At 40.5% G+C, this 17,288-nt stretch overlaps 1 protein-coding gene across 4 annotated transcripts in view; it reads left to right on the top strand.

Annotated features, from left to right (window-relative positions):
- Positions 1–2,731, top strand: part of NCKIPSD (NCK interacting protein with SH3 domain) — a 120,318-nt gene extending 117,587 nt beyond the window's left edge. For all 4 annotated transcript variants that reach the window (XM_060766157.2, XM_060766158.2, XM_060766156.2 and 1 more), the window contains exon 13: positions 1,051–2,731. In XM_060766157.2, the coding sequence (XP_060622140.2) occupies positions 1,051–1,254 (204 nt within the window). In that variant the 3' untranslated portion in view covers positions 1,255–2,731. The remainder of the gene's footprint in view (positions 1–1,050) is intronic.
- The last annotated feature ends 14,557 nt before the right edge of the window (positions 2,732–17,288 follow it).

Below are 17,288 nucleotides of genomic sequence, written 5' to 3'. Positions count from 1 at the left end.
TACATTTAAAAAACTACACAACCCTCACTCTAACCCCCCCCCCACACACACACACACACACGTTCCATTCACAGAATTCCCATCAGGCAAAATTATTCATTTTGTAATGTTTGGGTTTTTTTAGTATAAAAGTAGTGGGTTTTTTTTCAAAATAGAAGTGGCCTTTCAGATATCTCTTAGTTTATGTGGGGGTACTGCTGCCCCTTCCAGAAAAAGTAGTTTCTGGTCCCTGAGAACTGATTGCTCCTGCTATACTTATTTTCTAACAAAGATATATTCTCTGGTAGTGAAAGGGGTATCAAGGCATGCATATTATACCAGTGATCCCTAAAACATGTATTTCATCACTGGACTAATTCAAGTTGCTTTTATTGAGATCTGAATTCCTAGTTAATTTTAGATCCCAGTAGATTGGTGCTTGAGAGGACACAGAAGTGTGTTTGGTTCCAATCTCTCCATTACAAAATCATTTGTTCTAGTCACTTCCTCAGATGAAAGAAATGAAAATTTGCCATAATAGTTCATAATTAAAGTTACTGTGGATAGTTACAGAAAATATAGCTAGAGAAAATGTCTCTTCATACTCTTATTTAATCTCAAACTTGAATTTAGAACAGGCTAGACAGCTAATCTAACAAGGAGACATGACTCTGACCTTCCTTTGGGGAACACCTTTTGGTTCATTCAGTCATTGATCATATGCTAAATGATTTTGTTTCCCTTTACCATATTAAAAAAAGCCCTCCTTGCTGGCATCACCCCCCCCCCCCCCCCAAAAAAGGAGAGAAAACAAAGCAGTTTGGAAGGATGGAGATGATCTAAATGGGATATTGTTATTGTGTACAGAATGCAAGTGATAAGGAAATTCATTCAGGAAATTCAGTGGACTGTTATAATCCAATTTCCCTCCCACAAGTGTATTCTGGATATGTAATTACTTTTGATGGGATTTTGCTCTTCCAAAGCATCCGTTGTTTACCTGTATTTCCGAAAGGGAGGCCTTTATAAGTCTGCTTTCTAAAACCTTTTTAATGTGTTCTGATTCTACAGCTACGAATGGAGTACTTATCTCTGATGCATGCTATCATCCGGTCTACACCATACCTCCAGCATAAGCACCGCTTCACAGACTTGCAAGGCACCTTGCAACGCATTATGGTGGAAGAGGAAGAGAATCAGCAGTGCCAGATGGACAAAATGATCATCCAAGAGATCTATAAAGAGTTTCCGGAGATATCCCCTGGAGCCAGCTAACTGGTCTAGGGAGAGAATGATTGGGAATCCAAATGTCTCTTGTGGATGTGTCCTCTCCATCCCCTTCCAGTTTTGCTCATACCTTGTTATCCCTTCAGGTGAGCCTTAACGTTTAGTGGAGTGCTCTAAGGGCCTGTGAAAGAAGCTTCAGCAGTTCGCAAACTAGTGTGAAGAGTGTTAAAGACAGCCTCTGTTTGTCTCTTTGGGAGTCAAACAGGTGAGGGAACTGTTAACAAAAAGAAGAGTGGATTGGTACTCATACCTAGATGGCAGGGTTTGGCAAGAGTAGGAGGCTATTGATTGCCTCCTTGGATACCTTTGCACTGAAATGAGACAGGGAAGTCATCTGATTGTCTTTGTGCTTACCTAGGATCCCAAAGCTGTTGCCATAAACATCCATTTTTTCTCCTGCCACTGCCAAGTGGAGTAGGCCAGTGTTTGGAGCAAGCTACTGTAACTTCTTGTGTGGTGCATCTAGTGCAAAAATCCTTCAGAGCTTAGTAACTGGGGAGCTGCTTGCCTCTCTTAGTTGTGTGCCCAGCAAACCCTGTCAGTCCTTTCTAACCCAGCACTTGCTATGTGGGGGGTGGCCAAGCCCACTGCTTTCCCACTTAATCTTAGCAGACAGCTTGCTTTCCCTAACTGCTTGATGTTGTAGTGTTTACACTTGAATTTCTTGCACACTGCATCAGCAGAGAAATAGCAATTGCTCGGGCCACAGGGCTTCCTTCAGAAGACCTGCTACTTAGGCTGCTGCTAAGGTGTGTCCTTGTTAATAAGCTGTTGCTTGTTTCTTGCTATGTGCTGGCCCTCTTGCCTTTGGCACTGCGCATGCAAGGACTGTGTATCTCTAGATGGCAGTGCACTGTGCTTCTTTTCAGCCTGGGGAGTACTTCTTGCCTTGAGCTTAGTAGCAATTGGTTCTGCTTAGCTTTACCTTTTCATGTCCTCAAGGCTGCCTCAGCCTGATGTCTGATAGCTCTGCTTCTTAATATGCACAAGTTGGGAGAGCTCCTTTTTCTTTATCTTAATTCCACCAGGTCTTCAGCAAAATGGATTTGCTCGCTTTCCTATTTAGATCTTTCTGACAGGCACACATACCAGAGCAGGCCTGTAATATCTTAATAAACATGCACGCTACCGGAGCTCTTTGCAGCAGGTAAACAAGAGCTTTGCAATCTTTAATGTAGGAGTAGTTTGAATTTAAACTGGAAATATTTGGATAACCTCTCAACCTAATAGGAGCCAAATAAATTTGAAGTAATTCTTCAGGTCGAGGCATCCTTGTGGTGTCTAGGGAATCTCTGGCATTAGCTGTCAGTTCTGAGCAGATGAGCAAAGCATTAGTTGGGAGCCTCTGCCCAGGACTATGTCCAGCCATTTCTAAACAAAATGTTTAAATTCAGAGTGTTGTAAACAATGAAAGGAAATTGTTTTGTTTTGTTTTTCATAGAACTAAATAAACATTGTCAATGAATCAAAATGCCTCTTTATTTCAAAGCGACGGCTATTATTTTCATGTTCAGCATCTGTCAGGGGTTTTTATGAGTGTTCTTTACTAAGATTCCACCACAAAATGGCTTAAATGGTTCAAATATTTTAAATATTTCACTTTTATTTTTGTATTCTTGAGGTATGGGGGTTCTTATGTGAAAACTTTACGAAGCCCAGCAATATCAAAACATGCTTATTTTCTTTTGCCTGCTGCCCTTCACCTCACCAAAATCAGATGGAACACACATTTGGGAGCTGCCTACCTGAAAAGTCATCCAACCTGGCACGAAGTAGCACATGGAACTGAGATCTCACACTGTTTCTGACATAGTGAAAGCTCTCAGTTTGAACTGAGAGTCTGAGATGTAATTTTAGAGTTTGCGTAAGGTTTGCTCTACTCAGAGCACTAAAAATGGGCTAGAATCCTGTTGGTTAGTCCCTAGACCACTGAATCAATTAAGTGATGAGTTAACATGTAGATCAATCCCATTGATGTAATGACCTTATCTAGTCAGGAGAAACAACAGTATTTAGACCTGGAATGATATCCTCCTTCCTACTCCCACCTGCTCCAGGCAACTAAAGAAGGGTGCATAGAATGATGGAGAAATGGCTGTGTGTCGCCACCACCATCTACCCTCACTAGAATTTTAGGATTTGAAAGGAAACGAAGATTCAATCGAGACCATTGAAAGATTATTTTAAAAGCAAAGAAGAGGCTCACCCCCGCTCAGTCCGTTTGAAACAAGAGTAGGCAAGGGGATATTCATGCATCATTGTGACCATTTGTGACCATTTGTGACCTAGTGCCTGTTTCTGAGTCAGCCAGACCACACACACCTCTGTAAGCTTAAGTCAAATTCCATTTTACTTTCTGGTTTAACAAATGCATCTTGAGGAGGGGAGAAACATGATATTATAACGCCTCCTCTTTTTATTTCTCTAATACAACAATCCAGAAAGTGGATTCCCTACCCCACCCACAGGTGCAGATGACACAAGGGAGCATGGCCTGAGCTGTTAATTTGGTGTAGTTACTTATAATCTCCTTTCTATCTTCCCATTATTCCAAAAATATAGAACTCAAGGAAAACATTTCTGGAAGCAATTTAAAACATTAGCACTATTAAATGCACTGCAGTAAGCAAAGTGGGGAAGGAGGGGAGTGTGAGAATACCTTGACAGCAAAATGAATGGTGCAAACAATTTATCCATATACCACTAAATCATGTGTCTGAACATGCCTGGAAAGTCCATTTATTTAGTAAGACATACTCTTTTCCTACATGGAGTAGCCAATAAAGGGTGGGGATTTACACCAGGACATTGTTCCATTGTTGCCCTTTCAAATTGAACCTAAGTAGTACCTATGTAGTTTCTCTGTACCGCAGAGTTTTCCACCCACACAATAATCATGTAATTATTATAAACAGGAAGATATCAAACTAAGGACCCTTCTATAAATCCATTCAGTTGCTTCTTCTGCTGTTCCTGTGCCAAGCACAAATAACAGATTTTCATTACAGTTGACCATTGATATCGTACTGAGGTTTAGTTTCAGCCCCACTAACATCATAGATGTTCAAGTCCTCATTATATACCAGGGGTCCTCAAACTAAGGCACAGGGGCTGGATACGGTCCTCCAAGGTCATTTACCCAGACCTCACTCAGGGTCAACCTAAGTCAAACAACTTGAAAGCACGCAACAACAACAATCCTATCTCATCAGCCAAAAGCAGGTTCACACTTCCCATTGAAATACTAATAAGTTTATATAGGTTAAAATTGTTCTTCATTTTAATTATTGTATTGTTTTCAAGGTTGTTTTTCCCCCCACTACAAATCAGATATGTGCAGTATGCATAGGAATTCATGTTTTTTTCAAATTATAATCCGGCCCTCCAGCAGTTTGAGGGACTGTGACCTGGCCCTCTGTTTAAAAAGTGTGTGGATCCCTGTTATATACAGTGGCAAAATATAAATGGTGTCCTGTAAAAGCAATGGAAAAATCAAGGTTTGCCTTTTGGATTTTTAAATGCCATGGATGTTTGAAACTGTGTATGTCTGTATACATGTGTGGGCGTGTGTGTGAGTATATACATACTTATGCACACGCACGCATATCGTGGACCATTTTTAGATCTCTGTCTCTATCACTGTGGGCATTTCCTTCCTTTATTTTTGCTCAGCACAAAGTGGTATAGGCACTAATTAGTGCTGGTGTAGAAAATGATTCTCAAGTCTTTGCGGACCTGTGCATTAACTTGGTCATTCTAAAATGCAATAGCTACTGCTCCATGTCTTTTGGAGCCATAATTGTTTTTTCCTTCTCCAGCGAACAGGACAGTGAAGACAAGCAAACAATGGCCCTTGCAGCAATTAAGGGCAATAAAGTACAGTAAAATTACAAAATATTATACAAGTGGCATGTAATATAAACTCCATTGTCTCAGCATCGCAATTTTCATGGCAAAAAGCATTCAGAAGTAGTTTGGCAATGTCACCTGTTAGCATAAATTTGCTAAAGTGCCACTGCAGTTGTCTGAGAAATCCTCCAATATTTGTAACCCCCAATTACTGCTGCTACCCTATAGCTAGCTGTTTGGGCACATCTAGTTCTCAGCGAAAGCCTCTCCAAATTGAGAGATACTACCAGTTGTATAGTCGCATGCCTTACTGGAGTGCTCAACTGCAGCACAGCAAAAAAAGCTGCCTGCCTACAAGGAAAGTCTTTCTAGCAAAACTCAGAGACAGCTAATAACTTGGCGCAAAGTATTACAAAATAAAATGCTTTGAATTCTAGTATCACCTCCAACTGCCCTGGCCAATTATTATATGTGCTTGAAATAGTAATTCATCAGCATCTAGAGGGCTATAGGTATTGGGAAATAATGAGAAATTTTAGTAGATCTTTCTAGCAGAGCATCTCATGAGCTAAGCAGAAGTTTGGGCAGCCCACCTCACCCACCACACATCTAGTAGAGAAAGAAACAAGCTTAGTCTTCTTTAAAAGGTATGTAAAATCGTTCTTCACAAATACTTGTGCATAACCAGCACAACTGCTTGGCCATGTTCCAGAAGCATTCTCTCCTGACACAGGTTCATCTTAATGAAAGGTAAGAAAAAGCATGGAGTTATCAGGAAAGCATCTCATTTTGAAAAGGCTCCTATCAGACATGCATCATGGAGGGCCAGCACAGAGACAAACAAAAGCACATGCAACCCAAGAGACCAAAGGAAAGGCCTATGTGAGGCAGGAAGAGGGAGGACATGAAGAAACACAAACAAGACGTAACCATACAATACTTTGCCTAAACTCATACAGTGGACATGCAATCTACCAGTGAGTTCAGGCAAGCAAAGTTGTGAACGTCATGACTTGGTTCCCCACTTCTGGATTTAAAGCAACATTATCTCCTTTGCTTCTGGGAGAACCAATCACTGAAGTTAAAGATACTTTCTCCCTTTTCTGATCATAGAATCATAGAGTTGGAAGAGACCTCGTGGGCCATCCAGTCCAACCCCCTACCAAGAAGCAGGAATATTGCATTCAAAGCACCCCAACAGATGGCCATCCAGGCTCTGTTTAAAAGCTTCCAAAGAAGGAGCCTCCACCACACTCCAGGGCAGAGAGTTCCACTGCTGAATGGCTCTCACAATCAGGAAGTTCTTCCTAATGATCAGGGTATAATGTTCAAATTTGTTTACACCCTCTCACATTCTTAGCTTTTCATGTAGTAAAGAATATCAGCAGGCAGGTCTCTGTTTTTCCTTTGTCAATCTGCCTGAGCACCCTGAATAAGCTCCCCTTTCAGACCACACTGAATACATAAGGACGGAATGATTGATTCAAGCGTCTGTTGGTACTTGATACCAGTTGGTACCTTATTTGTGGTGTGCTGCCAATAACAAATTTAATGCCAGGGAAATAGGCTATGGTAATGAAGTACCAAAATAAATATTCCATGGAAAGCCAGGCAAGCATAACTTGACGGTCTTTGTATTTCTCCAAAGTATCAGGAAGAGGCAAGGCAGAAAAGTGGGCTCCTCATTGTTTGCTCCAAAGTGCCCTCCTCCAAAGTCCCATTATTAAGTTAAAAAGTAGAAACCATGCAGGAGTAAGGCTGTTTGTTTAGAGGACCCAATGGATGGAGAAAAGAAATCTTCTGACATTTTTCAGTTTGTCCTCTAATGATTTTCCACTTATTCTGGTTGTAGTATGCTGGAGACATATGGAACTCCAAGAAGAGGTGAATTTGGGGCCACTGGCACAAATTCTGGCACAAATTCTAGTGCTCTGGGCTTATTTTGTTGGGCCTTTGCATCTTCCTCACCCATGCTTTAAAATCTCCAAGTGGAACATCCCATATCCTGAAGCAGATCCCAGGCTAGGATCTTTGGTATCTCCCTCTGCTGATAAGGTCAAGGGCACCATGATGTTTACAACAAGGTTTCTCAAACTGCTCCTCCAGATGTTTTGGACTTCAGCTCCCACAATTCCTAACAGCTGGTAAGCTGGCTGGAGTTTGTGGGAGCTGAAGTTTGAGACACTGCTTTACAGGATCGACCTGGCTACTTTGCAAGAAATTACAGTTGCAATTTGTTAGAAATTAATAAAATTATTCTGTTACATGATTTAGAGTAAAACAAGATCCTAATAAATTTCCCCTCAGTATCATCCTACATTATATAGATGTGCACACACTGTACTGAACTCTAACTCATCATAATAAACTAGACCAAGTCTTGAAGAATATGTCTATTCCATATATTTTATACATGGCAAGTAAATGTGTTTTCAAAAGAAGCTGCTAGACACCTGTGTCACCATCTAAATAAATTGCATGCCCTCTGTAGAGAGTTCATGTTGCTTTGTCTACCTCTGCGAGTTTGTGCCGACAACATTCAAAGATACCTTTTGCCTGGAAATCGCTTTCTGTCATATGCCATTTATGTAATTGTGTTTGCAAATTTGAGCCTTAAATGAAAAAGCAATTGATTTTCTTTTTAAATGTATCAAAACACATATGTGTTGTTTATTGGCATAAATAAGAGTATGAATGGCGATAAGTCACAAAGGTGAACAAAAAGTTGATATGATGAGACAATTATTTAATGTGCCTAATAAAATAATTAATTTCAGTTGGATGGAAAAAACAAAAATCAGTATTTTATAAAGTCACTTTTTGTCTTCCGTTCATCTTGCTTAGATGAACAGAAGACTATAATAATGTAATGTTGCCTATTACAGGGAAAGCCAGCTGATCCAGACAAGCATCTCGAGCTCTAAGTGGGAAGGAATCCCACTGGAGCAATGTAGCACACCAAAATACTTGAGAGTTACGCTGGACCATTCTCTGACCTACAAGAAGTGCTGCCTGACTATCAAGCAAAAAGTGGGTGCTAGAAACAACATCATACGAAAACTGACTGGCACAACCTGGGGATCACAACCAGATACAGTGAAGACATCAGCTCTTGCACTTCGTTACTCTGCTGCTGAGTACGCATGCCCAGTGTGGAACACATCTCATCATGCTAAAACAATGGATGTGGCTCTCAATGAGATGTGCCACATTATCATAGGGTGTCTGTGCCCTACATCACTGGAGAAATTACACTGCTTAGCTGGTATTGCACCACCTGACATCCACCAGGAAGTAGCAGCCTATAGTGAAAGGACCAAGGTGGTGACATCTCTGGCCCATCCCCTGTTCGGATATCAGCCAGCACACCAACAACTTAAATCAAGACATAGTTTTCTAAGATCTACAGAGACACTCGCTGGAACACCTCAGCAAGCAAGAGTCCAAAAGTGGCAGGCTAAAACCCAGAACCTAAATCCATGGCTAATATAAAATGAGAGACTCCCTCCTGGACACACAGAAGACTGGGTGACTTGGAAGATGTTGAACAGACTGCACTCTGGCACCATGAGATGCAGAGCCAACCTTAAGAAATGGGGCTACAAAGTAGAGTCCATGACATGTGAGTGTGGAGAAGAGCAAAGCACAGACTTCCTATTACAATGCAGTCTGAGCCCTGCCACATGCACAATGGAGGACCTTCTTATACCAACACTAGAGATACTCCAAGTGGCCAGCTACTGGTCAGAGGACATTTAATAGAATCCCAAGTTTTCAAACTTTGTGTTTTGTTTTTGTTGTTGTTTGCTTTTAAAATACATTACAACTGTACCCTTGGTTCGCTCCTGATACAATAAATGTATAATATTGCTTAGAGAGAAAATAGTAATCAAACAGTGAATAATCAAATCCACAAAAGTCAAATTAGCAAATATGGATGGAATGATTGTATACAAGTATATGTGAAATCTAAGCTGTAAGCTTCTCTGTTTTCCCTGACCTTTGTCCAGACCCTATGTAACATTTTCGGCTTCACATGTTTTACTTGCCTAAGCTGTAAGCTTCTCTGTTTTCCCTAAAATGTTATCTAGACCATACGTAACATTTTAGGCTTCACATGTTTTCCTTGCCACTCCAGACCCTTCCATTCAGGGAAAGGGTGGTGCAGGGTGCTGCTACTGACTACTACCTCCCCCTTCATTTTCTTTGCCCTTCCCTTGGTCTCCAGCTCCCCGCTCTTTCAGACTTGACAATAGGGTTTTATGCCAATCTCTGCTATCCTTGTCTGCCAATCTCTACTTTCTGTGGCAGTGGAATAGCTCCAGTAAATTGAAGAGGAAGTAATATCTCACAAGGTGCTTGATAAGGCCTTTTCAGGATATTGTGCAAAAAAGATGAATGGTTTTTGCAAAGCCTTCCTTGTGTTGTGATAAGTACCTATTATGTAGTCGTGTTGTATAAACTGAAGGAGCCATCTTGTCAAAAGAGTTTGGAATAGGGCAGGCCTCACATTGAATGAGATGGCCTTCACCCCGGGGACTGCCTAAATGGTTTTCCAAAATCAGATTTAAGGAAATGGAATGCTTCAGGCAACACCCAAGTAAAGATCTCCCCACTTTTCTTTTTGTGCACGCATTGGTCCAATGTACATGAAACTGTTGTTCTTCTTTGTGGTCTTTGGGTTTTACAACTGTGCAGAACATTCATGACCTTCTAGAGTTTATTAATTCATTAATTATATTTACAACATTTGCAGTCTGCCTTTCTCAACCTTACGGCGACTCAAGGCGGCTCACAGAGTTGGCAGATTTGATGCCGTACATTCATAAAAATACAGTTAAGAACATTCAACCCACATTGTATAAAAGCATATATAGACCATCTAAAACATATGATCACTGGCGTCATCATGTTAAAATAATTATCTAGCAGCATAATCTAGCCATTCCGTATTCATTCTTCCTATGTCATAATTCCTATCCCGCTGCATTTCCAAACACGTGTTCAAAAGCCCAAGTTTTTACTCTTTTTCTGAAGTTTAGGAGGGAGGGGGCCAATCTAATATCCCTAAGGAGGGAGTTCCACAGCCGAGGGGCCACCACTGAGAAGGCCCTGTCTCTTGTCCCCACCAGGCCTGCTTGCAAGGAAGGCGGGATCGAAAGCAGGGCCTCCCCAGACGTTCTTAAGTTCCTAGATTCATAAGGAGAGATACATTCAGACAGGTAAGCTGGGCTGGAACTGTTGAGCAGCTTGGTGGCATAATTCATCCCCTCTTTTGTGCCCTGTATGTCCCAGCCTATCACGCTACTGTCCCCTTCCTTTCTCTTTTTTCCACTGCCAAAGTAACATTATTTGATCTCTCCTCACTAAGTAAACCCTTCCTTTATCTCTCTGTTATAGTTGTTATGTCTCATTCTTATTCCTCTCCTCATTTTATGTCTTTTGTCTCTCTAAAAAAAAATACTTAAGAACTCTCAGCTTTCTCCCTCTCACTCCCCTTTTCATCCTCCTTTTATCCTCCCTTCTTTTTCTATGGCCCCTCTCTCTCTCTCTCCAAACACTGCATTCCCTGCAGTTGGAAGGGTCTCTCCTTGAAGGGGAAGGGACTCTTCAATGCTACCTCAGGTGATATCATGGACCACAGAACCAAGGCTTGCATGACTGCTAAAAGCAGGGGATTTGGTCCTCAACAACGCCAATTTAGGCCATTCTGTTCCACTTCTTGAGGAGGGTCATCTCCCTCTTCCGTTAAAGTCATCTTCCAGGTCAGGAGGTTTGTCCTCTCAGTATTCACCTCAAAGCAGAGGCATCCGCTTAAATGCCAAAAATGTCAGTCAATGTCAAAGAAATACTCTCAACTTGGATTCCCGTATTGAGATGCCACTAGAGCCACTTTTTTATCTGTGTAGCCTAATCTCATCTCAGGCACTAAAGCTACATTGCTACTATGCCACCAAGCATGGCCTCACCACAAATTCTTGGGCAATCACCATTATCTAGCAGTGTTACACCACAGAGTTATCCACTATTCCACCTGTTTTGTCGTATCCCTCCATCCAAAATCTTGCAGCAGGAGATCACTTCTTTGCTGAAGAAGGATGCCATGGAGAAGATTCCAAAGGGGAATTCTTGTTCTGCAATTTCACAGTCTGAAAGAGAATAATCTGTACCATTGTCTCCCATTTAGGGTGAGAGATTATAACTTGTCCACTGGGTAACCCACTCCAGTTTTCAGTGAAAATTTGGTGAGAAAGGCTTTTCCCATTCGACTAGCTTCTATTGTCTGCATTTTAATCTACAAGCACCTTACCTTTTCTGAAATGGGCAATGCAAAGGAGCTGCACCAGTTTTTCTTTGTTTCAAAACGGAGGTGAGCGGGATTGAGTGGCTTAGCAACAAAACCTTCTGTCAGAAGTATTTCAGAGAAGGCACCTGAAAGTTGTTACCAGATTAACTTTAATTATATAAAATGCATTTTATCACTTGCTGTTAAGCAATGAAGGCACTTTGTTGCCTGGGGATAATTTGTGGTTTGATTTTTTTTAAACTAAAAGATATCTGAATTGCAAGTCTGATAAAAAATAAATTTTCTTTTGCATTATTTTTTAAAGGAACAATTAAATCAGATGTGATTTTTAAAATGTGTTCACTTATGGTAAACATACCTTTACACACACACACACACGGAATTGGTTTAAAATGTTAATTTAATGCAAAGACATTAAACTTGAAACGAAATCCATAAACTTGTACTTAACAAAAGGATAAAGTGGCTATTTTTTCTATTAAAAAGCAAAACAAAAATGTTTACAAAGAACATAATAAAAGAAGAAGTCTTGCAGTTGTAAAAGTTATCTGGATACCAAGTGGTAAAAAGAGTGAATGTTTAGGAATAAACTTTTTGAATAGAAATTCAACCCTATTTCAAGATAACTATGAAAATACATGGAGATAAATAAAACAAGTCTTACACAAATGGAAAAATCTTAAATCTCTCACTATTAAGAAGAGTTCTACCATAAAGATGAATGTTTTGGCAAAACACTATTTTCTCAGACAATTTCAATCCTGATAAATGTCTCCCTCTTTGATTTATATTGCTATGTGCATCACTTTAATCTACTGCTGTAAACTGCTCCGAGCCAAATTGGGAGTGGCGGTATACAAGTCAAATAAATAAATAAATAAACAGAAAGGAGAAACCATGAAAATGAACAAAATATGGCTACCAGTATTAAAAAAAAACCTCTAAAATTAGAACAGCATAACAACAGAGAGGAAACAAACAAGGACATCAAATTACCTCTCAACAAAAGATTGCTCCAGACACTGCCATGCCATCAAATGCTAATCAAGTTGAAACATTCACACCTAGCTCCAATAGACAAGATTCCTTTGTCCCACCCTGGTCATTCCACAGATATATAAACCCTTTTTCCTAGTTCCAACAGATCTCACTACCTCTGAGGATGCTTGCCATAGATGCAGGTGGAACGTCAGGAGAAAATGCCTCTAGAACATGGCCATATAGCCCAAAAAACCCTACAACAACCCAGTGCAAAGTTTATTTCAACCTTTCATTATTTATTTATTTATTTCCTATATTTATACCCTGCCCTTCTCCCCCCGAAGGAGACTCAGCACAGCCTTACAAAAGCATCATACGATGCTAGCATCATAAAAACAACCACAGTACAATCAAAATATTAAAAATTAAAACAATTAATTAAGACACATCCATCGAAATCAAAATCCAAAAACCACCCGGGCCAATTCATTGCCATAAGTTGTGTGATCTTCTTCTACTTGCTGCTCACTGATCATGATTATTTTGATGATTGCTTCTCAATGGGGTGGATGTGGAAACTAGTTTAAAGTGATGCACACAGCAATATAAATCAAAGAGGGAGACATTATTGTCTTTAGAAATTATATGATAATACTTATATTGCTAGAAAAAATAAACAAACATATAGGTTATTTATTTATTTATTTATTTATTTATTTATTTATATACTGTTTTTCTCACTCCTAGGGGGAGTCAAAGCGGTTTACACATAGATAATGGCAAAAATTCAATGCCTTACAATTACAATAGTAAAACCACACATTAGATATAAATCATATTAAAAACGGTTAAAAGGGAAAGGCAATGAAGGAGCTAGACAAGATCCTGAAACATAAAAATAAATTACTGAATACTTAAGTTAGGATGATCTATGGCATTGTATTACCTATTTCTATGTATGGTTGTAAAAGTTGCACAATAAAAAACTAGTATGAAGAAAATCAATTCATTTGAAATGTAGTGCTGGGAAAAGAGGAAGCTCACCTTGCAGGTGGCTAGACAGTCAGAGAAATAATGGCCCTGAGTCTGAAAAACCCGAACAAGACTGTTGACGATAGGATGACCCAAAAGTCTCTCAATTCATAGGGTTGCCATAAGCTAAATTCAACTCAACAGCAGTTAACAAAAAAACAAAACAGGGAAGCAAGACATCACAGACATTTGTATCCAACCCCCTGATGATTCCCACTGAGCCCATTTAGATGCACTTAAAATGTGTATTGCATGCCTTCTGTTCAGCTGAGATCTACAATTTCTCCAGTTTTCAAATTATGAATATTTCACTGTACAGAATAAATGCTTTACGTTTCATCTTACAGAAAAAACAGATTCCTCCGTGAATGCCAATCTTTGCTTTAAGAAATCACTGTGAACTTTCCCTTCAAGTAAATGTGTTTATTTATGCTTAACGCTTTCCTGTGCCAAGAACTGTAGCATTATGAACATATTCTGCTACCAATATAGTTTTGATAACCCTTCCAAACTCTTCAAAAAGCATTCATACTATAGCTGCATTTCAATAGTTTGCAGTCTCCTTAGGCACAAGAGCCCAAGGGGCAAAAGATTAGCCCATATTTGAGCACAAGGGGCAAAACATGTTATCCAACTAAAAAAGCCCAGCCCTTTTGTTGTTTTTTAATCCCTAATGGGCATCCTGAATTGGGTGGGGAGAGAGTATGCACATGCACCACTTGCTCTTCTCTCTCAAGCAAGAGAACATCTCAGGCCAGCCTTGAACCAATGAGGTGAACCTCTTTTTGTAATCTGCCTTTCCATTGGAGATCATGTGGCCCTCCAGATATTGTGTGCTCCCAGCATCCCTATATTAGCAAAGGCTGCTGAGACTTGCAATTTAGGAACATGTGGAGGGGCACATGGTTTCTTCCTTTTCCTTAAAGAGAAGATTGCTGCAAGGTTTCTGGTCTTGGTTTTGTGTGTATGATGGCCTTGTGGGGAGATAAAACAAAGGAGTGCAGCAACAAAGCTGATGGCAGGTTTGTAAATGGAATATAACTGAGGTTAGTAATGCCCTCTTGCTTCCATTTCCATGGGTGTTTGGTTAGGAACTGCCAGCTGGGATAATGACCCAAGAACTGATTGCTCTTCCCAATCCAGTCCTTTCACATTTGAGAAGGTGCTTTTCCCTCATAGCAGACAGGCAGTTACTTTGCCTGAAATGTCCTGCAAATGTTAGGTGATGATGTGCCGATAAATGCCTATTACTTCCAGATTGTGCATCAGTTCACTGGAAGAGCTAGAAAAAGCTTATAGAGGTTCTCACCAAAATTTATTTTAAAGATGTGAGTGTACCATTATCTTAACTGCCCAATCAGACTTATGCTCCACTTGGCTCCTGCTCTCTTTTGAAAGACAAACTAGCTTTCATGTGACTGTGCCTGCTGAAATGTTCACAGTTTTAAATATACTATGAATAGCTCACACAGAAACGGCCCGAGTCACAAAGGAAATTGCTTTTTCTGTTCCTAATGGAGTTTATATTTTATTCCCTGGATTTTACAATTCTTCATCTCCCTGAGCCAACATGGCCAAAGAGAGGAGTGTCCACCAGTATTCACATTTGGGCATTTGAGTATTTGTTCCAAGTTTGGTCCAGATCTATTATTGTTTGAGTCCGCAGTACTCTCTGGATGTCGGTGAACTACAACTCCAAAACTCAAGGTCAATACCCACCAAAGCCTTCCAGTATTTTCTGTTGGTCATGGGAGTTCTGTGTGCCAAGTTTGGTTCGATTTCATCGTTAGTGGAGTTCAGAATGCTCTTTGATTATAGGTGAACTATAAATTCCAGTGATTACAACTCCCAAATGACAAAATTAATCCCTTCCCCAACCCCACCAGCATTCAAATTTGGGTGTATTGGATATTTGTGCCAAATTTGGTCCAGTGAATGAAAATACATCCTGCATATCAGATATTTACAGTATGATTCATAAAAGTAGCAAAATTACAGTTATGAAATAGCAACAAAAATAATGTTATGGTTAGGGATCACCACAACATGAGAAACTGTATTAAGGGGTCGTGGCATTTGGCAGGTTGAAAACCACTGCCCTAACCCTTACCCTAACCCTGAACCATACAACAACAAAAGCAACATCTTGCAAAAATGTAAGCCTTTAAAAGCATTTCAAACTTAACAATGTGGCTAAAAGTACAGGACTCTCCTTTCCTTTAAAAGGCCTCTCTATAGCCACCAGTGAATAGCCAAAAGTGCATCAAAATAAGAAGGGTTTTGTTCTTTGCCAACAGGAGAGTCAGGGAATAGCCCAGTCTCCCATGTGAGTGGGGTCCAAAACACAGGAGCAGCTTTTTAAGCATCTTGCTTAAAAGTCTAGATGAGACCTTGTAAACTATACTGACAACCTTTTACTTGATATAAAGTTCTAGGTACTCCAATGAATTTTAACCACTCTATAGCTAACCATTTCATAATGGAACATAGCTCTACTGCTGTGAAGCTGGTAATGACAAGTGTAGTGTAGTGATTAAAGTGCTGGGTGAGACTTCAGAAGCCCATGAGAATCCTTTCTATTGTAGTAGTTTTCAAACAAGTAGCTGTGTTACGAAAAAGGGAGGTGGAGGAAGAAATGTGGCACAGCCTTTTTAAGACTAACTGGTGTCACAGAAGCATACAAGAAGTTCAGCCTCTCATTGAACATCGAGAAAACCAAAGTGTTCTTCCAGCAGTCACCAGCCAATCCCTCTCCAATGCCAGAAATACAGCTTAATGGTGTAAAATTAGAAAATGTTGATAATTTCTGCTACCTTGAGAGCCACCTCTCCACAAACGTCAACATTGACACTGAAATATAACACCACCTGAGCTCTACGAGTGCAGCATTTTTCCGAATGAAGCACAGAATGTTTGAGGACCGGGACATCCATAGGGATACCAAGGTGCTTGTTTATAAAGCTATTGTCCTCCCAACCCTGCTATACCCCTGCGAGACATGGACTGTCTACAGATGCACAGGCAACTCCTAGAATGATTCCATCAGCGTTGCCTCTGAAAAATCCTGCAGATCTCTTGGGAAGACAATTGTCAGCATGCTGGAAGAAGGAAAGACCTCCAACATTGAAGTGATGGTCCTCCACCATCAACTCTGCTGGACCTGCAATATTGTCCGGATGCCCGACCACTGTCTCCCAAAGCAGTTGCTCTACTACGAACTCAAGAACGGAAAATGGAATGTTGGTGGACAGGAAAAGAGATTTAAAGATGGGCTCAAAGCCAACCTTAAAAAACTCTGGCATAGACACTGAGAACTGGGAAGCCCTGGTCCTTGAGTTCTACAGCTGGAGGTCAGCTGTGACCAGCAGTACTGTAGAATTTGAAGAGGCATGAATGGGGGGCAAAAGGGAGAAATGTGCCAAGAGGAAGGCGCAACAAGCCAACCCCGACCAGGACCGCCTTCCACCTGGAAACCAATGCCCTCACTGCGGGAGAAGATGTAGATCAAGAATAGGGCTCCACAGTCACCTACGGACCCAACGCCAGTACACCGGTCTTGGAAGGGAATCCTACTCGGACAACGAGGGATCGCCTAAGTAAGTAAGTTTATTTTTGCATGAGCTTTCTGGGTAACTTGTGTCCCTCCAAACATTGTTGGAATATAACTCCCATCATCCTTCACCATTGGTTGTGTTGCCCAAAGGGAATCATTGAAGCTTCCACTCAGCAATCACTGGAGGGTCACCATCCCTCTCCAATAACCACCCAATCAAACAATTAACAAAATGCCAAAGTGCCAAGAAATACCCTTTTTATTTTCACGATATAAGAACTGGAGTTTCTGCACAAGACA

The sequence above is a fragment of the Anolis sagrei genome, chromosome 2 (genome assembly GCF_037176765.1).
Source record: "Anolis sagrei isolate rAnoSag1 chromosome 2, rAnoSag1.mat, whole genome shotgun sequence".
In the NCBI taxonomy this organism is placed as follows: Eukaryota; Metazoa; Chordata; class Lepidosauria; order Squamata; family Dactyloidae; genus Anolis; species Anolis sagrei.
The sequence above is the reverse complement of the archived record's forward strand: the minus strand, read 5'-3'. Positions and strand labels throughout refer to the sequence as shown.